The sequence below is a fragment of the Sciurus carolinensis genome, chromosome 7 (genome assembly GCF_902686445.1).
Source record: "Sciurus carolinensis chromosome 7, mSciCar1.2, whole genome shotgun sequence".
NCBI lineage: Eukaryota > Metazoa > Chordata > Mammalia > Rodentia > Sciuridae > Sciurus > Sciurus carolinensis.
In genome coordinates, this window is record NC_062219.1 from 122,477,555 (window position 1) to 122,497,758 (window position 20,204).

The window sequence follows — 20,204 nt, forward strand, 5'->3', positions numbered from 1 at the left end:
CCCTTTTTTAAAAAAGGCAACTGATTAGTTGGTGATGGGGAGGGGCGGGCCTTGGGAGCCGTCTCATGGTCGGGGGGTGGGGGGGTAAGATGGCGGAGCTGATGCTCCTCAGCGAGATTGCGGACCCGACGCGTTTCTTCACTGACAACCTGCTAAGCCCGGAGGACTGGGGTGGGCAGAGTGAGGCGTTGGGGAGGGGAGACGGCTATGGCCAACTGTGTCCCTGAGGCACGCGGGAAGGAAGCCAGGGCCAAAGAGGAAGGCTGGACGAATACGGAATCCACCACCCGAAGGATGGCGGAGCAGGGGGGCTCGTGCTTTCGGGAGATGCGGGAGTTGGGGGAAGCCCTCCACTCCCAACGGGAACGTCGAGTGGTTCCGGGGTCGGGGAAGGAGGGGCTGAAGTTCTTTGGCTGTATCACTTTTCAAGTGGGCGGGCGGTGGGTCTGGCCGAGCGGAGCCAATGAGGGATGGGGCGGGGGCTTGAGTGCGATCGGTAGGCTGGGCGGTTGGACGACCCTCCTGACACTCCACACTCCTTGCAGACAGCCCCTTGTATACTGGCCTGGATGAAGTGGCCGAGGAGCAGACGCAGCTCTTCCGTTGCGTGGAGCAGGATGTCCCGGTATTGCTCCCTTAGCCTTTCTCTAACCCCTAGTGGGTCGGAGTGGACCCAGAATCAGGACTTTTTTCAAGGCCAGAGTTCATATGAAGTCACCCCTACTTTCTCACATTCCTTCCCTCTGATATCCCCCTTATTCAGTTTGACAGCAGTTCCCTGGATGTGGGGATGGATGTCAGCCCACCCGAGCCCCCATGGGACCCTCTGCCTATCTTCCCAGGTAAGACACCTTTTGTGGTTACCTCATCCTTCCAGAAACGCTTATCTTCCCACTGTTTTCTAGAAACTATGTCATTCCCTGAGTCCTCACACCTCCTCTACATAAGTGCCTATGCACTCCTCTCCCCTTAGATCTCTTCTGTGTGTTCCTTCCCCCATGCTCTGGTGGGGAGATCTCCACCCCCTATGTCCCTGAACATTTTTTAGACTCTTCTCAGGCGTTGCTTCCTGGTTATTATCTAACGCTTTTTCCTCCAGATCTTCAGGTGAAGTCTGAGCCATCTTCCCCCTGCTCTTCCTCCTCCCTCAGCTCCGAATCATCACATCTCTCCACAGAGCCCCCCAGCCAGGTGAGAGAACAGTCTTCCATCTGCTCTCTATAGCAGGAACTCTTCTCTATTCCCTTCACCCATGGATGCTGAGGAAATGATTCGTGTACTATGAGTCATGAGGTGGGGGGTAGGGATGTCTTCTTCTGCCTTTGCCATTTCCTTAATATCCTCATTTTCCATACTTCTCTCTGGTTGTCTAGAAATGAAGATGAAGTCTTTTTAAATATAAAGATGTGTGGCAGCAGTGATGGGGCTGGGAAGAAGAGAGGTGTTGAGAATTCTGAAGCTGTTCTTGTCCAAGTTGTCTACTCTATAGCAATATTCAAAATCATGAAATTTCATCAGCCTTCTCAGGAATAAAATAGAAAAAGCAAAGGACAAGAGACAGCTTAGGGAGATACTCAGTACCTTCAGATCACAATGTCAAATAATTGATAAGTTCTAAAACTTTTGTTTTTGCTCTTACTCTCAACACCTCCCTTGTTTTCTTTTGTCTGCCTCCCTGCTCCTCTGTGATTCTCATATAGGTCCCTGGAGTAGGGGAAGTGCTGCCTGTGAAGACAGAGTCCTTAGCACCCCCACTATGCCTCTTGGGAGATGATCCAACTTCCCCATTTGAAGCCGTCCAGATCACCGTGGGCTCCACCTCTGATGATCCCTCAGGTAATAATAACCAACCACTGAAGCCCATGCCTATAGTCCCAGCTACTTGGGAGGCTAAGGCAGGAGGATCACAAGTTTGAGGCCAGACTCAGCAACTTAGGGAGACATTATCTCAAAATAAAAATAGCTGTGGATGTAGTTCAGTGGTAGAGTACTCACCTAGTGTGTGTGAAGCCCTAGGTTCCATCCCCAGCATAGCAAAATGGGGGAAGGAGAACAACTGCCATAGTTTTGGGGCTTTACCAAGGTAGTCTACTTTTGTATATGTGTATAGATAGAAGAGGGGATATAGGCAACAGAACAGGAAGGACAAGGTGGGGTGGGAAAACAGCAGATAACAAGGAGAAGAGCCAGGAATGAAAGGGAGAATTTTCAGATACTGAAGCAAAGTGTTGAGATAGTGATGATTTCTCTTTTTCTTGTTCTTGGTATACTGTTATATCATACAACTTATCAAAAATTTGCATTTTTTAAAAATGTGGACAGTTTAGGACATATTTATTTGTATTATTTTTCTCCCCAGACTTTTTTTTTTTTTTTTTAATTGAGCTGAAGTCTCACTATGTTACCCAAGCAAACCTTGAACTCCTGGCCCCAAGCAATCTTCCTGCCTCAGCCTCCAGAGCACCACTCTACCCATCTTCTGCTAACATTTAAATATAAAAATTTTCAAACATGGAGAAAGGTTGGAATACCATATATCTAACCCCTAGAGTCTATTAATCTTGTTTGTGCTGTTTTTTGTAATTTTAAGTTTATATTTATTTATTTATTTATTTATTTATTTATTTTGCAGTGCTGAGGCTTGAACCCAGGACCTTGTGCTTGTGAGGCAAGCACTCTACCAACCATGCTATATCCCCAGCCCGATTTTAAGTTTATTACTCATGAGTTTATTCAGCAAATATTTATTGAGTGCTTAATTCATGCTAGGTACTGGACAGCATGTTGGGAATGCAAAGATGAACAAGATGTAACCACTACATTGACTTCAGAATCCTGTGGGGTAGTAGGGAGAAAGACAAATCTGAGTCAGTACAACTGTGGTCATTCTAGAATACAGATAATTAGATGGTGCAAGGAAAACTCATGAGAGAGGGTTCTCACCCAGATGGGGCTAGATGTGGGACTTGCTTCTAGAGAGATGGTTTCCCAAGCTGAGATTTTATTGTTTTGTTTTACTTTATCTTTTATGTTGTTTGGTTTTTAATAGACATAAACTATTAGTATTTGTTTATGGGGTACAGTATGATACACATATATAATGTTTAATGATCACATCAGAGTAGTTAGTATTTCCATCTCCTCAAATATTATCATTTCCATGTTTGGGAACTGAACTGAATTTTGAAGGACAGATAAAAATTGGCCAGATGAATGTGAGGGTTGACTTGTGAGTATGTGAGGGCCCTGCAGCTCTTCAGAGTGGATGTAAGGAAGGTGGGAAACAGCAAGGACCTACAGAGGCTAGAGGGCCAGGGCAAGGGGTCTCTTAACTTTCATCCTATGGACAGTTGGGAGCCTTTGAACAACTAAGTGAGGGAAAAGGCATAAAGAGGGTGCCTCAGTTTCTGACTGGGGCAGATGCCAGTAGTTGTGGGTACTGTTCACAGGATGGAGACTTTAAAAGCAGGAATTTTCTTTTCAAGGAAGATGATACTACACTTGATCTTAGCCAAAAGGCTGAGCAATCAAGTGAGATGATGAATTCAGTGTTGGACATGATTTTTTTTTTTATTTAAAAGTGCCTTTTGCACTGGTTGAACTCCAACAAGAAACTGGAGGGTAAGGGAGTCCACTGTTGCAATCCATTTAGGTTTTCTTCTTGGACCTCAGCAGGGCAGGGGAGGGTAGGGAGTGATTTGGAGGGACAAACTGATCACATCCAGCAGGTTAATAAATGTTACAAATAGGACACACACAATAAGAATTGAAAGACTTTTAGTAGCAAAGATTGTCTGTGACTTGGCAAAGTACATTGTTATTAAAGTCAAGTTCTCCCCTATGTTTTAGGTGTTTTTCAAGGTCCTATACTTTGTCCATTACTCTGATAGACAGGAAGCATAGTCCCAGCATTTGGAGAGCTTTGTGAGAACTATAGCATGCAAATAATAATAGTGATCATCTCACGGATTCAGGTGGCACATGCCTATAATCCCAGATACTCAGGGAGGAGGATCACAAGTTCTAGGCCAACCTGGGCAGCTTAGCGAAATCCTATATTAAAGTAAAAAAAAAAATTAAAAGGGCTGGGAAGTAGCTCAGGGGTAAAGCACCTCTGGGTTTAATTCTCATTACCAAAAATAACAGCAGCAGCAATAATAATGATAACAGTCTTCATTGAGAAGGGGGGCTATGGGTGGCTGGGGGACAGAGAAGGGAAGGAAATTTAATTTTCATTGTATTTCCCTCTTGGAATGTGTACTATATGACTATTAACTATTCAAAATACAAATTGAAAACTTTAAATAGCAGTATTAGCAATCATATAAAAGCACCAAATGAGTGGTGTGGACCACAGATAGTGGTGAACTGTTGCCCTTTGACCTGATTCTGGGTTTTATTTCATCCACATGGGTCCTAACATTTGTTTTCATGGAGTGATCAACAAGATGTAAAGAGATTTAACAGAAACTGTGAAGGGTCAAAGTGTCTGAGGCTTTGTAATTTAGTGACTGGGAATCTAACAATGTGAGAAGGGAAAAAAAGTGAACCTCACTTAAAGCCTGTCAAATTTGGGTACATGGGGGCACGAAGATGAAAGTGACTAGCAGGCAGCTTGCAAGTCGGGACTGGGGGCAAGTGATAGATTACTTGCAAGCTGGGTAGTTCTTAGGACAGGAGGTACATTAGGCTGGGTTGGATGGAAATACAGCAAGATAGGAACATGGGCCATGTGAATGCTGGAGACTCTGGGTCTCTTCTATGTGAATGAACAAGATTCATGAAGAAGAAAAGGAATAGCAGAAGGGCAAGGATAGCCTTGAGGAAAACTGTCAGTGGTGAGAAAAATTAGAGGAACCACTGAAAGAAAAAGAGTACTGGGGAAAGGTAAAAGAACCAGCAGGTTAGCATCTACTGGCTCCTTCTGAATTGCCTGCTTAGGGCCAAAGTAGTATCATGTTTAGGTCGAATGACAAATAACTCATTTCCCCATCTGAATCCTCTTATACTTCCTCTTCAATATTTACCTGATATCCAACTTTTATTTCTTCCTGCCACCCCACAGATATCCAAACCAAGGTAGAACCAGTCTCTCCAACTTCCTCTGTTAACTCTGAGGCTTCCCTGCTGTCAGCAGACTCCCCCAGCCAGGTGAGCATAACTTCCCTTCCTCCTGGAGCTCCTCTAAGCTATGAGAGCTTTCTCTCTTTAGCTCCTCCTCCTTGACACACCTGACACTCATCCTGACTAACATGTCTCTGGACTGCCCCACATAGGCTTTTATAGGAGAGGAGGTGCTGGAAGTGAAGACAGAGTCCCCATCCCCTCCAGGGTGCCTCCTGTGGGATGTTCCAGCCCCCGCACTTGGAGCTGTCCAGATCAGCATGGGTCCATCCCATGATAGTTCCTCAGGTAATGGGGCATCTTGACCCCTGGGGTCCCTGGTGAGAGGCCTGTAGTCCTGAAATTCCTTCTTCCTCCTTCTCACCTTCCTTTAGGCAAAACCCCACCCACAAGGAAGCCACCACTGCAGCCCAAACCTGTGGTGCTAACCACCGTCCAGATGCCACCCAGAGCCATGCCTCCCAGTACCACTGTCCTTCTGCAGCCTCTTGTGCAGCCACCCACAGGTACTAAAGAGGGAGAAAAGGAGGCAGACTGTATTGACCTGGTCAGGGAGCTCACAGTCATGGGGGCCCCCAATCCTTGAGTGCTTTGGTGCAGGGATGGACACAGGACCCCATCTAACTCACAGCTGTCTGACCTCCTGCTCACTTGCCCCAGTGTCCCCAGTTGTCCTCATCCAAGGTGCTATTCGAGTTCAACCTGAAGGACCAGCCCCCACTGTTTCACGGCCTGAGAGGAAAAGCATCGTTCCAGCTCCTATGCCTGGGAACTCCTGCCCGCCTGAAGTGGATGTAAGTATTGGGGAGAAGAGGAGTAGTTAGTAATAGAAAGGGAAGAGGGAAGTCTGTCTTGGAGAGAATGGTAGGATGAGGAGGGAGTTGAGCTCCAGGAGTAGAAAGTGAAGATGCAGACCTGTAGATGATCTTGGAGGTCAAAGTGCACCCTTGCTTCTATATGAGTATTAACTCCATGTGGTTTTAGGGTCCTTAGGTTAGCAAGGCTAAACTTTGGGCTCTGTAAAGAAGTGTTGGGAAGAAGGAAGACCCACCAAGGAAAGAGGTTTCTCAGGATGGAGGAAGTTCCTCCTGTAGTCTCATTTCTCTGAACTCTGAACAACAGAGGGAGCAAGGGAATGGTTGAATGAGGGGCTCCTTCCCTGGAATGTTTTGGTAAAGAAGGCAGCCCCTCTGGCTGTGGAGGTGGAAATTGGGAAGGTAGGAGAATGGCTCTTGGAAGATTTGAGTAACTAACTAATCCCTAGGACCTGGGGGCAGTGACACCCCCCCTCTCCAATTGATCTTTCTTTTCTTTTTTTTTTCTTTTTTGCCTCCTCCCTCTGGGTGCCTAGGCAAAGTTACTGAAGCGACAGCAGCGAATGATCAAGAACAGGGAGTCTGCCTGCCAGTCCCGTAGGAAGAAGAAAGAGTATCTGCAGGGGCTGGAGGCTCGGCTGCAGGCGGTGCTGGCAGACAACCAGCAACTGCGTAGAGAGAATGCTGCCCTCCGGCGGCGACTAGAGGTCCTGCTGGCTGAGGTTAGACTGGACTGTCCTTGGGAGATGGTTGGAATACAGGCTGTGTGGGTTGACTCCGACTCTTTTGCTTCTTCTGAACCTTAGAACAGCGAGCTCAAGTTAGGATCTGGAAACAGGAAGGTGGTCTGCATCATGGTCTTCCTTCTCTTTATTGCCTTCAACTTTGGGCCAGTCAGGTGAGACCCTCCTTACTTTCCTAGAACCCTCTGGATGGAACTGACCCTCACAGCTGCCCGATTACCTGCTTTCGCCCAGACTTTTTCCTTCCACTGATACACAAACAGTTCTGATGTCCTTAGCAATGGTGGTGTATCCAGCAGTCTTTTTTTTTTGCTCCATTCCTCTCATGTATGGCACATGGTAGTGTAGATAGATGTTGGTGATAATAGTGATAAAAATAATCACTATTGAACTGAGGATGTCATTCAGTGGGTAGAGTACTTGCATGGCCTATTCAAGTTCAAAAACAGTGACTGTTAAGGGCTTACTGAGTTCTTGGCTCAAGGCTAAGCACTCTTCTTGTTTCTTGGACCTGTGAGGTAAAGATATTCCCATCTTACAGATGCGATGACTCAGTCTTTTTAGAATCCAGGCCATTTGACTGCAAAGCCCTTACTCTTTATTTTTGGTATTAGGGATTTTGAACCCAGGGGCTGCTTAACCACTGAACCACATCCCCAGCCCCTTTTCTAATTTTTTATTTTGAGACATAGTCTTGCTAAGTCTCAAGGCCTTGCTAAGTTGCTGAGGCTGTCCTCAAACTTGCGATTCTCCTGCCTCAGACTCTTGAGCCACTGGAATTACAGGCATGTGCCACCACAGCTGGCAAGCCTTTGCTCTTTTGATTTTTTTTTTTTAATTTTTAGTTGTAGATTTACACAATACCTTTATCTTGTTTATTTATTTTTATGTGGTGCTGAGGATTGAACCCAGTGCCTCACCTGTTAGCTAAGCGTTCTACCACTAAGCTACAATCCCAGCCACAAGCTCTTACTCTTCATTAGACACTTGATAAAGCTGGACTTCTTCATCCTGCTCTGTCCTCTTTTGTCCATAGCATCAGTGAACCTCCTCCAGCTCCTGTCTCTCCTCGGATGAGTGGGGAGGAACCTCGACCCCAGAGACACTTGCTGGAGTTCTCAGAGCATGAGCCAGTTCATGGAATTGAACCCCTCCAGGGATCCTCCCAGGCCCCTGAGGAGTCACAGCCCAGCTCCAAAGGCTTGCCCAGTTTCAGGTGAGGAGAAAGAAGGCTGCTTCTCCTTCATGGATATAAGCAGGTATTCTCCCTACAAGTACTTTTGCATGGAGAGGGAGCCAAAGCTGTTTTCCTGCCACTGGCACCTTCCTCATTGATGTGGGAGTGCTGGAAAGCCTCTGATGGGTGCCTCCTCCATACCTCAATCCAGGAACCTGACAGCCTTCCCTGGGGGTGCCAAGGAGCTACTACTGAGTGACCTAGATCAACTGTTCCTCTCCTCTGACTGCCGGCACTTCAACCGAACCGAATCCCTGAGGTATGGGGGAGTCAAGGCTGGGCTCTGACTCCAGACAGATGCTAAGCTCAGAGGCCCTCCACAGCCTGGCTCTCCACATGTACTGAAGCACCAGCTTCCTGAGTGGAGGACAGGAAAGCATCTAGGGCATCTAGGCCTGGCCCAGATATGTTCACCCTGCTATGCTTCTTTAGGCTTGCTGATGAGCTGAGTGGCTGGGTCCAGCGCCATGAGAGGGGCCGGCGGAAGGTCCCTCAAAGGACCCAGGAGAGACAGGTAGGATGGGTAAGATGGTTCAAGGAAGGCCACTTGAAGAAAAGGGCTAAATGTTCTGGGGAGGCATCTCACTGTGGAGGTTTCAGGGATTGTTTGGGGGAAGTGGAGGAATGGGTGTGAGACAGGGGCCACCTGTCTCTTTTCCTTTTCCCTTCATCCTCCAAATTCTTAGATCCTTCTTCTTCCAGAAGTCTCAGCTATGGAAGAAGTCGCCTCCAGTTAAGGCAGTCCCCACCCAACCCCCTGACCCCCCAGAAAGGTGAGTATTGAAGTGCTTATTTATCAAATGAGGTTCCACTCTAAAGAGCCATACTGTGCTTGTCATCATTGTCACCAATGGGATTATGCCCCACTTACCCTCTGAGGTCTGTCTCTTTCTCATACTCTTTCACCTTGACCCAGTGGGAACTGGGCATTGGGTTTAGCTCCTCCCAAATCCTATTTTTCCACCTTCCTAGGGATTCTGTGGGCCAGCTACAGCTTTATCGCCACCCAGACCGTTCACAGCCAGAGTTCCTGGATGCAATTGACCGACGGGAAGACACATTTTATGTTGTCTCCTTCCGAAGGGTAAGTACTTCTACCCCTGTCTGTCATCCCAGACTCTAGCAGCCTCTCTTCAGTGAGAAGATAAAGAGTAGAACTGGAGAACCTGTTTTCTAGCATCTTTTCTTTCACCACCCAGCTTGTCCCCTCTGTTCCCTAGGACCACTTGCTGCTGCCAGCCATCAGCCACAATAAGACCTCTCGGCCCAAGATGTCCCTGGTGATGCCTGCCATGGCCCCCAATGGTAATTCTATCCCTCTGGGGTGTGGGGAGGGGTCCTGAAATTGAGGAAGGAGGAAGTTCTGGTAGGGAGATCCAGCAGGGAAGCTGAGGGAGATGCTCAGCTCATTGGTGAGAAGAAACAGGAAGTAAGTGGAGAGGAAAACAAAATTCAGGAGATTATAATGGGAGGAAGCTGAGGGTGTGGGTCTTCCCTGGTGAAGGTGCTTGGGTAGGTGGCTGGGCAGAGGGACATGGGCTGGGAACCTGCTAGACTCACTTCCTTTTTTTCTTTTGACATCTTTTCTTATATGACCCTCTCCCCCATCAATATCATTTTCTTTTCCTACCTGTTTCCTCTTCCCTGCACCAAACTCCATCCCTGCCATCCTGTTTCACCCCTACTGTGGGTCTGCCTCCTCACCATTTCCTTTTCCTGTCCTCCCTACTCACCACGACTTTTCTGACCACACCTCTGCCCCCCATTTGCCTCCCCTTTCTCCTCTTCCCTGACTCTCCCCTTCTCGCAGAGACCCTGTCAGGCCGGGGGGCCCCAGGGGACTATGAGGAAATGATGCAGATCGAGTGTGAGGTCATGGACACCAGGGTGATTCACATCAAGACCTCCACGGTGCCCCCCTCGCTCCGAAAACAGCCGTCCCCAACCTCGGGCAATGCCACAGGTGGCCCCTTGCCAGCTTCTACAGCCAGCCAGGCCCACCAGGCCTCCCACCAGCCCCTCTACCTCAATCATCCCTGACCTCTGCAACTCACACTAAGAATTGGGGGGCGGGGGGTACAGCGTGACCAAGTGGGACTGTTTCAAATTCCCTGATCCCTGGGTTTGGGGCAGTAGGTAAATGAAAGACAGGGTATGGGGGTTAAGTGCTTACTTGGGGGTGGGGTGGTTCATCTCTCTTCTCACCCTATTTCAGAATATAGGGCTCCTCTCATTCCCATGAACCCCTAGTGCCTGCTGCTTTCTCTGAGGGTATTGAGTGATGTTCAATTTTGGGGTGGGTGGGCTCCTGCATATTCTATTTTGTTTCTCTGTTTGAGGGTACAGGTGGGAATTTAGTCCCCAGGTGGGACAAGGGACGTTTTTACGTTTTGGAGTTAGTTATTGGGAGTAAAAGCAAGTTGGTAGAGGGAGATCAGGTTTATGTGTGTGCATATCTTCTTTTTTTATTATTAAATAAACAACTTGGAGGGAGTTGAAGGAATGATGGCTGCCTTCCTGGCTCGTGATGGGGAGTTTTGGGGAAAGTGGCTTCTACAGAGCCAGCATCAAAAAATCAAGCACTAAAGACATTGCTGGTGGTAGGGTGGGTGTGGGATCACAGACCTCATGTCATCCCCTTGCCCCACCCCTGTAACTCTGGGGTATGTCTGTGTCTAGCAGGGATGTCTATGGCGTGACAGACCAGAGGATGCAGGAATGTGTCTGAGTAAACAGGAAGGACAGGGGGCCCCACGCCCTTCAGGGTGCACAGCCTCTTGGGTTCCCTGCTCTCCAGCAGGTTCTCCCTCCCTCCCCTTGCTTTCCAGGATGAGCAGCTCACACAAACAACAGGATCTGGGGCCAGAGGGCTCTGAGCCCAGGAAGGAGGGGCCACGGTAGAGAAGGGGGTGCTATTTGGGAGGGAAGGGGCATGTTTCTGGAATCCTTATAGCCCTAAACCAGAGGAGACTGGGATCTGAGGGTCCAGATGAAAAAAAAGATAGGTCAGGCAGAAAAGACTGTGTATTCTAATTAGGAGAAAGGGGAATAGGACAAAGTGAGGGATTCGGTTGGAGCCCAACCTGGAGAGGTCCCCCTTCTGCTGCCCCTGTCCAGCAGTGCCTCAGGCCTGACCCTGCAGGATTGTCCTGGGTCAGCTGGAGGGTGTGAGCCGGGTTTGGGCTCCACGCCCAGATGACTGGACAGGGGCTGCCTGGGCCATAAGCCCAGGCCAGAAGGAGGGAGGAAGAACCTCACGTGTCCAGCCAGGCTCTCCCTCCTCCCTACCACCCGCCCATACTGTGTTTGGGGTGAAAACAGACTGAGTAACTATGGAAACCTGGAACTGGGGCTCCCAGGAACTAGACCTCTCCTCCCTCCAGAGGGCAGCCCTGGTTCTCAGCCGTGCTTTCTGCACCAGGGTCCCTAGAGCCTTATCCAGCCCTGTCCAGGCAATAAGTGCCATGAGAACCAGGATTTTGGAAGTAGATCATCTAAGCTGGGCTCCCTGCCTTGCCTTTTATTAGTTCATGTCCTGAAACACTGGGCCTTGAGGTCCTCATCTATGAGATGTGATACTCCTACCTACTTCTCCTGGTGGTATGAGGATGAAAGATGATATTTGCAGTGCCCTCTCCAGAATAGCCACACCGTTCCCTCAGGCCTTGCTCCTTTCTCTCTCCATTTACATTGCTCTTTCCCCTCTATTCTCCTTTTATCTCATCTGGGTCCATCACTGTTTCATTGTCCTATAGCTCTCCTTTCTGACCCCAGTTCAAGAGAGTACTTCAAGTGCTGGCATCTCACACTGGAGGCTATCGGATGGGGCATGCTGCCCCTCCACTAAGTGGCCAAGGACAGTTGGCACTCTGGTGTGAACCAGACCTTATACCTCTTGGCTGAGGGAGTGGAGGAGCAGGAAGGATGGAGAGCCGTGGAGACTGGGTGTGCGGGGGGTGGGGGCGAAGGCAGGCTCTTGGCTGCTGCCCTCCAGGCCTATGTGGGTTTCTGTTTCCTCTGTCCACACCCGCTTCCAAGGCCACCTCAGCCTGCCAGGCCACTGTCAGTCCTGCACTTCATCGCTCCCTTCCTGTCCTAGGCCCTCTTGGTCCGTTCTGCTTTTTTGTCTGTTCCTTCCTCTGGATCCCCACCTTTTGTTCTCTGTCATCCCTGGCTCCCTGACACCATTGTCCCTCCCTCCCTCCTCTTTTCTCTATACTTTTTGCCTGTCTTTTTTTTTTTTTTTTTTTTTTCTTTTGGCCCTCTACCCCAGCACAAGTGATCACTATATTTTGACCCTTTATTCCTTGTTTTTTTTTTCCTCCCTTGGTCTTCTCATCTCCTGCCGCTTGCCCTGTGCGTGCCTCTTCCCTTTTTCATGCCACCCCCTCCCAGTTTCCCTTTCCACTCCTTTGTCCACATTCCCCTTTCCATTACTTCCTCTCTTCTCCCCCGCTGCAGTCTTCTTCTCCCCACCCCTTCTGCCTTCACTTTCCCGCCCCAATCCTCTGTCCTCTTCCCAGCTGTGGGGGCCAGGACTGGGGGAGCCTAATGTTTGCCTCATCGTTCTGCTATGGCTTCTCGATACAGCACATCTGGATTCCGGGGCCCAGATGTGTGGTTACCACAGCGACCTCAGTCCCTCTGGTAAATACAGGCGCCCACCCGCTCCAGAGCAAAGAACAAAACAATTGTGTGACTTTCTTTTGTCACGAGATAGAAATGTCTTCCCTCCTCCCTTCTCCCCACACCCATGTCTCTGGGCAAAGGAAGTTTTAAGGGTCCAGACCCTTCTTTCCATGACTCTCTTGCCCCCTGTTCATCTCTGGCCTCTTAGTTCTCTCCTGTCTTCATTTTCAGGCTGTTTTCTGTGTTCCCATCCTCATCTCCCAGTCCTCAGTTCCCTGTAATAGATGTTGAACACCCCCACCCCTGCATGCAACTTAGGCAGATTCTTCTCACTGAACCTACACAATAAATGGATGCAGAAAGAAGTTTAAAAAATCCAGATTCTTCACCCTTTGGCAAGTTCTTCAAGAAGCTTCATTTGTTTCTGCCCTGTCTTCAACCCCTTCATTTTCTGGAATTGTTGGGGAAGGGCAGAATATGCAGGTTTTGGAATCAGTAAACCTGAGTGGGGTCCACTTTCACCACTACTAGCAAATTCCCCTGGACAAGCCATATAATGTCTATGAGCCTCCATTTCCTCAGCCACAAAGTGAGATTCATAAAATGCCTGTGTAGGAAACTGCTTTGTAAACGGAAGCCCAGTACAAATGTTTCCTATCTTTCCCTCTCTGGGACTGCTTCCTTGGCTCACAGCCTCCTTGGCCTCTCTTCTTCATTTCCCTCTCTATCCTTCAGGCCCTTGCCCTCAATTGCCCTTCCTTTTCTTTCTTTCATCTCCCTCTTCTCTTTCCTTCTTTATATATCTTTTATCCTATAACCTCCTGAGGTCAGGACAGAAACTTGAAGGATCATTCAAGGATGGAGGCTCAGAGCTGAAGATACAAGGACTGAAGACCTTGAGAACAGTCAGTGCACATGGACAATTTTGGAAAACACCGTGACCTCTCTACCTGCCACCCAGGACGCCTCAATGAGGCCAACCCAAGACCGGACCCAAGGACTTCCCTTACTCACACCTATGGTTCCCTGCCAAACACTTGTTCCCCATAGTCCTTTCACGATTCAATATTCACAAGCATTTATTGGGTACCTGTGCTATGCAACACTCAGTGCTTTTCTGATAAGAAGTAAAACGTTTATTAGGCCTGGGTTCCTCAGAGCCTGAAATGCAGGAGGTGAGTCAAGAATTTAGTAATTATTTTAGAACCTGGAACTATATCAAGCTTCCAGTGGCTTTCCCAAATGCCTCAAAAACTTGTCAACATCTGGAAACCCAGGTTCCTGTCTGAGACCCCCGTGTCTGGTCCCCAAAGATGGGCTTCCAAAACACCCTAGGGACATGGCTTTTGCTTCTCTCCAGAGTCTCCTGACCACTCTCTGGACTAAATAACCATACTTCCTAAATACTAAAGACAGGGCCTAGGGGTTGGGGGAATGGCTATAACCATAGAACATATCTGAAATTGGAGAGTGTCAAGAGAAAATCCATACTCTACAATCTGCTTTCTCCATGTGGTGCTATTTCAAGACCCTTGCCTTTGATCTGTCCTCCTCACTGCTGGGTGATCTGGGAGAAGCTGGTACCTACTCATGGCTCTGGGGGTTCAGGCCAAGACAGAGGAAGGAAGCTTAGTCCAGCTCTATCCAAGATGCTGACTTCATCCTTCCCATCAAAGCCAGGAAAAAAACAGCCGCACACACCCAGGCACAAGGACATACACGGGGACACGCATGCGAGAGCTCATGTGTGCTTCTGCTCTCAGCCACACAGAGCTGAGAGGGCAGAGGCCACAGCCACATGCTGTGCCAGCATACCCAGACCCAGGCACCCGGCACATCTGTGGCTGAAGCTCTGACCTGAGGTGCAGACACCTGTGCCTCAATTCACATGTGACACTGAACACATGCTGACACTAAGTCATTATCACCCATTACTTGGCCAAGATACACGTTGATGGTGAGGTTTGCAGTCGGGTAGAGAGGAGTCCATCCTCAGTGTGGGGCCTGGGTTGAGTTCTTCCTCAGCTTGGATAGTTCTCATCTGTGACAGAAACCCCATTTTTAGCCCCTTGTCAGGGCAGCACTTGGAAAAATGAGACCAGAGAAACACCCTACAGACTTAATGTGGGGTGTGTCTGCTTGATCCTCTGGCTGTCAGTCTTTCTGTCTCTGCCTGAGACCAACATGCCCTTTTCCTCCAGCCCCTAGTTCTCTCCTTACCTTGCTCCCCAGACATTAGTCCCCTTCCCTTCTGCTTTCCCCAACATCACCTCTCCACTTCCACAATATTACCCATACGTGCCTCATGCCTCTAACTCTTTTCTTCATCCCATTACCTTCCTCCTAAACTTCAGGTTTTCCTTCCCTCCACCCCTGCTTCTTCTCAAGCCTGGTCAGTGCCCATCTCACCCACCGTTTCTCTAGGAATTTGCTGAGGTAGGAAAATGAAAAAGGTAGTGATCTCAAGTTGAGAACAGGAGAGGGACTGGGCAGAGCAGACAGAAAGGCAGCTCAGTATCAGTGTAAGTACAGAAAATAGGAGGGGAAGAGGGAACAGGTAGTAGCAGTGGTGGTGGGTGGGGTGGATGTGGACCCCCAGGCATGGTCTCACATTGCAGAGGTTTTAGAGTTGAAGGGGAGGTTGCCTCCTGTCTCCTGCTCCTACATCTGCTCCCTACCCTGCATGGCCAGCGGAGAGTAGTTGGGATGAAGGAGCCTGTGCTAGCAACAGATGGGGTGAGATCCAAATTGGAGCAGCATCTGGGAAGAGATGGAAAAGGAACTTGGGGAAGGAGCGGGAGAAGGGCTGGCCATGAGGAACAGTGTTGGCAGCGAGAAGAAAATGGGTCCGAGAAAAGGGGCCACAGGTGAGGAAATGGTGGGGAATAAAGATCTAGCAGGAGGAATAGGGAATGTCAGGTTGGGCAAAACTTAGGGTGGGGAGGAGTTTAAAATGGGATGGGGAAAAGACGTGGGAAGTTGAGACAAGGGTATGGTGGGACTCTGTGGTCCTGGGTAGGGAGGGGGCCAGGATGATGGCAGGAGGACAGGAGGGGTGGCGTCTGGGAGGGGTGGGAAGACCTGCCCTATCTCCGCTCCCCTCCCTGACCTCATGCTGGTCCTCCCCTTCTCCTCCCCCTGCTCACTGCAGGCTCCCTCCTTCTCTCTGTCGCTGCCCAGATCGACAGTCAGTCCTGGTCCTGGCTCCGTGAGCCTCTGCTGCAGGGGACAAGTGAGGGGGACTTCCAGGGAGTCCAGGGCTGCCAAAGAGAGCCCACACTGCCCTGCTCTGAGATACCTCCTCCCGAGGATTGGAGACAGAGCAGGTGCAGAGGCAGAGCAGCCTCCCAGGTAAGGAAAAGAGCTCTAGGGAGACACGGATGAGGAGTATAGATAGGGATTTCTCTCCTATCTACCTCACACACCCCAGCAAAGGTGTGGCAGGAGAACTCTCAGGAGTGCCTCCTAGGGCAGGGACTTTTGTACAGGACAGAAGGAATATGAGCATCCACTGGAATCGGACTGCTCATGGAGCGTATGTCTAGAGGGTGGGACAGTGTGAGTGTGGGGAGATGGGGGAGTGCCAGAGTTTGGATGGTTCTCATACAGGCACTTGAAGGGGGTTGGGAACAAACCAAGGGACTCAGGGAGTAGCACCCACAATGAAGGTGAGTATCAGCGAGGTGCTGAGGCTGTGGGGAAGACAAGACTAGGCTGAGGTGGTGGCCAGCTGAACCTCGGGAGGAAAGTGCGGGTGAAATCTCAACTGCTGGGACTGGAGTGGCTGAGCCAGACCCGGAGGTGCCCAGAGGGAGCTTCTTTGAGCATCCCGATGGGGATTCCCCAGGTGACAGCATAGAAGTTACACAACCTGGAAGGGAGCCCTGGGGATTCTTAAGCCTTTAAGAAATGCTAAAATGGGGCAGAGTGAGGACCCTCAGATCTGGGAAGGGCACAAAGCCTGCAGAGATGATCCTGAAGCTTGTTCTTGGCCGGGAGCGCTGCACCCATGACTCACAGTTCAGCGGGGCTGCAATGGCTGAGTGATGTCCCCAGAGGGGCACGGGACTCTGTCTTCACTCTGTCCGTCCCCTTCTAGTCTCCCTTTGCTCAGTCCATCTGAACCTTCCCACTCACCCCCTAATACACGTGACACACCCTGGGTGGGGCGGGCGGGCCTCTTATCTCGCCTGGAAAGAATTTAATGGCTTAGAAACAACTGGAAGCGGAACTGAGGGGAACTACTGGGAAGCAACTAGGAAACACTGCAGCTGTCGTCTGCCCCGCCTCTGCTTCACTTCCCGGACCTCCAGCCCCCTCCCCTTTTGCCCTGGCTTGTCTCCAGTCCCTGGGGATCCAGCACCTCAATTTCTCAAACTTCCTTCCGCTTAAATCCTGGCCACTCAAGCAGAACCAGAACTGCCTTCCTGTCTGTCACTGTCCTCCTGACCTTTCCCACTAGGGGTCCGGAAATCCTTTTGTCCTAGTTTTTCCATTCTCAAGGCCGGCCCATCAGCTGACTCCATAGAATAAGGGGCAGATAGATCCCCTAAAACTCCCTTACAGTACCCTCTTCCCACCTGTTTCTTACCCAATATCTGATGCGCCTATGCTCCTTTCCTCTTTTTTCACTCTTAGACTCCTTCCACCTTTACCCCTCTTTGCCAGATTCAGCTGGGGGTGTGACAGGAGGAGCAGAGGGAGGCATTAGGGTGGGATCGGAAACCCCCAGTCTCTTACACATCCCTCATAGAAGCCCACCCCCTCTATACCCCATGGATCCTAGCGTCCCTGATGAGCAAAGCGTCAAAGTTGGCCACAAAACTGAATACCTGGGACACTGAGTCACAGTTTGGGAAGATGCCCCCACCCCACCAATCCTCCAATTGTGGGGAGAATGCCAAGAGGGTGAGGCCACTTTCCCCCACCAGCCACACTTGGGAGAAGCAGAGGGGAGACATAAGAGAGACCCAAATTCTTTGCTTGCCCAATGCTGAGAGAATGGTCAAATTTTTTCAAGAATTAGGGGTGAGGAGCTAGAGAGGTGGTGATGGCAGGGGAGGGGAGGGAACTGGGAAGGAGGCTCTGGGGATGGTCTGTGGGGGTTGCACCTCTCTTCTAGACCAGCTTTCCAGAGAAGTCAACGGGTTTCCTGCTACAGAGACTCCCTTCCAAGCCCCTAGAACTCGGGGAAAGAGGCTGAATCAGTGGGGGTTGGAGGTGGGCAAGGGACTGGAGAATTCCCAGAGGTCTCCAGCAGTGTGGGTGAATACAGGAGGGACCACGTATTCTCTGCTTCCCACTTTGGAAGGACCTCCTAGGAGTTCGGTTCCCTTCTCTCCAGCTCATGTACACAGCTGCCCTCTGAGCCAGCAAGAAATCAGCTTTCCCAGATATCAACCAATGGCTAGGTAGAGGAAAGGTTGTGTGTGTGTGTGTGTGTGTGTGTGTGTGTGTGTGTGTGTGAGAAAGAGAGAATGGTGTGTACTTGTGTACATGTGTCTGCACAGATGCAGGCTTTATGGGTGGATGTGAGTATTCACGCATAGATACATTCATATTTGTATTTGTGGATGAACATGTGTGAATATCTTTATTTGTGTCACGTATTTGTACATGCACCATCATAGCTGGTGTGCGGATGCTTTGCACAGCCTTAGGTAGTTTAAGCCAGAACCCACCTGATACCCAAGGCTACCTCTCTACCTGAGGAGGGCTGGGGCACAGGAAAGGGCAGCTCTCTACATTTAGGTCTGTCTGCCTGGGTTTTCTGAGATGGGTTTCCTTGTGGAAACACTGTCTCTGTTGTCCAGTTCCCCTCTGCGTCTTGTTGGCTGTTGGGGCACCGTGATGGCTGGTAGCCCTGAAAACTCATTTTTCTCTGACCCAGAGGAAGGCAGGAAATATGTGAACTGAGGAAAGAGGGTCAGTCCCTTCCCTCTTCAGCAGTGACACCTCCCCTCACTGGTTAGTATGTCCACTGCCTACTCTGCCCTCCTGCTCTCTCCAGCCTCTCTAGGCTAGAAGAGCTGGCACCTGCCAACATTACTCCTCAACTTTCACCTGAACTGAAGCCTGACCCACCCCTCTGTACTTGCTCATTCTCCAGAGCCCTCCCTCCTTCCTTGCCTCTCAAACCCTTACCTCCTTTTTGTCCCAGCACTTGCTACAGTGAATCCCACACACACAATGGAATAACCAGCATCCAGATTAAGAAATAAGATCTCCCTGGGTTTGAATTCCTAGCACTGTATTTTATTTATTTACATATTTTTTTCAATTTATTTTTTTTATTAAAAAATATTTTGTATACATGTATATAGGGTAATAACCATCCTTCTCATCCCCACCACACCTCCCCTTCCCTCACTCCCCTCTGGATAATCCAAAGTTCCTTCATTCCTCCCTACCCACCCCCCACTATGGATCAACATCTGCTCATCAGAGAAAACATTTGGCCTTTGGTTTTCTGGGATTGGCTTGTTTCACTTAGCATGATATTCTCCAACTCCATCCATTTATCTGCAAATGCCATAATCTCATTCTGCTTTAAGGCTGAATAATATTCCATTGTGTATATGTATCACATTTTCTTTATCCATTCATCTGTTGAAGGGCATCTAGGTTAGTTCCATAGTTTAGCTATTGTGAATTAAGCTGCTATAAACATTGATGTGGCTACATCACTGTAGTATGTTGATTTTAAGTCCTTGGGGTATAAACCAAGGAGTGGGATAGCTGGGTCAAATGGTGGCTCCATTCCATTTTCTGAGGAATCTCCATACTGCTGTCCAAAGAGGTTGTACCAATCTGCAGTCCTACCAATAATGTACTAATGTACCTTTTTCCCCACATCCTTGCCAACACTTATTTTTGCTTGTATTCTTGATAATTGCCATTCTGCTTGGAGTGAGATGAAATCTTAGGGTAGTTTTGATTTGCATTTCTCTAATTGCAAGGGATGATGAGCACTTTTTCATATGTTTGTTGATCAATTGTATTCTTCTGTGAAGTAGTCATTCAGTTTCTTAGCCTATTTATTGATTGGGTTTTTTTTTTCTGTTGATTCTTTTTTGAGTTCTTTATATATCCTAGAGATTTGCCTAGCACTGTATTTTATACACACACACACACACACACACACACACACGGACACATTTTTTTTTAAAGTATCTGGTAGTATAGCTCAGTGGTAAAGCATTTGCCTAGTATGCACTAGGCCCTGGGTTCAAACCCAATACCATTAATTAATTAATTCTCAGAACCCCAGAATTTTCCCACCAAGTCCCATCTGGTCACTATTCCACCATGAGCACCACCCTTTTGACTAGAACACTACAGATTACGATCCTCTCTTCTTGAACTTAATTTAAAAGAATTATCCAGCATATTCTCTTATGTGTCTGGCTTCTTTTGCTCAAGCTCAGTAAGATTCATCTACATTATTGCATTTAGTTCCTTATCATTGCTTATTTTATTCTACTGTAAGAATAAATCATAATTATTTAATCCATTCTGCTGATGTGAAACATTTGTGTAGCTCCCAGTTTGAAACTATTATGGGTAGTAGTGCTATGCTGGTTGTATTCCTAGAAGTGGCATTGCAGGGTCATGGGGTTTGCATATGTTCAGTTTTACTAAATCAAGTAAATTCAG

At 48.8% G+C, this 20,204-nt stretch overlaps 2 protein-coding genes across 3 annotated transcripts in view; both read left to right on the forward strand.

Moving 5' to 3' along the window:
- The first annotated feature begins 65 nt into the window (after positions 1-65).
- Atf6b (activating transcription factor 6 beta) lies at positions 66-10,419 on the forward strand. 2 transcript variants are annotated; one of them, XM_047558162.1, is made up of 18 exons: positions 66-171; positions 546-625; positions 764-842; positions 1,100-1,191; positions 1,701-1,836; positions 5,066-5,151; positions 5,277-5,412; positions 5,499-5,630; positions 5,785-5,918; positions 6,476-6,661; positions 6,746-6,837; positions 7,719-7,898; positions 8,071-8,178; positions 8,352-8,433; positions 8,622-8,692; positions 8,892-9,003; positions 9,140-9,224; positions 9,730-10,419. In XM_047558162.1, the coding sequence occupies exons 1-18, from the start codon at positions 66-68 to the stop codon at positions 9,957-9,959; spliced, it is 2,127 nt and encodes a 708-aa protein (XP_047414118.1). In that variant the 3' UTR covers positions 9,960-10,419. The 2 variants fall into 2 exon arrangements, with proteins under 2 accessions (XP_047414118.1, XP_047414119.1); XM_047558163.1 differs by having other exon boundaries at positions 68-171; positions 8,625-8,692.
- Positions 10,420-15,731: 5,312 nt separating this feature from the next.
- Positions 15,732-20,204, forward strand: part of Tnxb (tenascin XB) — a 57,518-nt gene continuing 53,045 nt past the window's right edge. Inside the window, 1 exon segment of the mRNA XM_047557697.1 lies at positions 15,732-15,899. The gene's annotated coding sequence lies outside the window, so the exon portion shown is untranslated.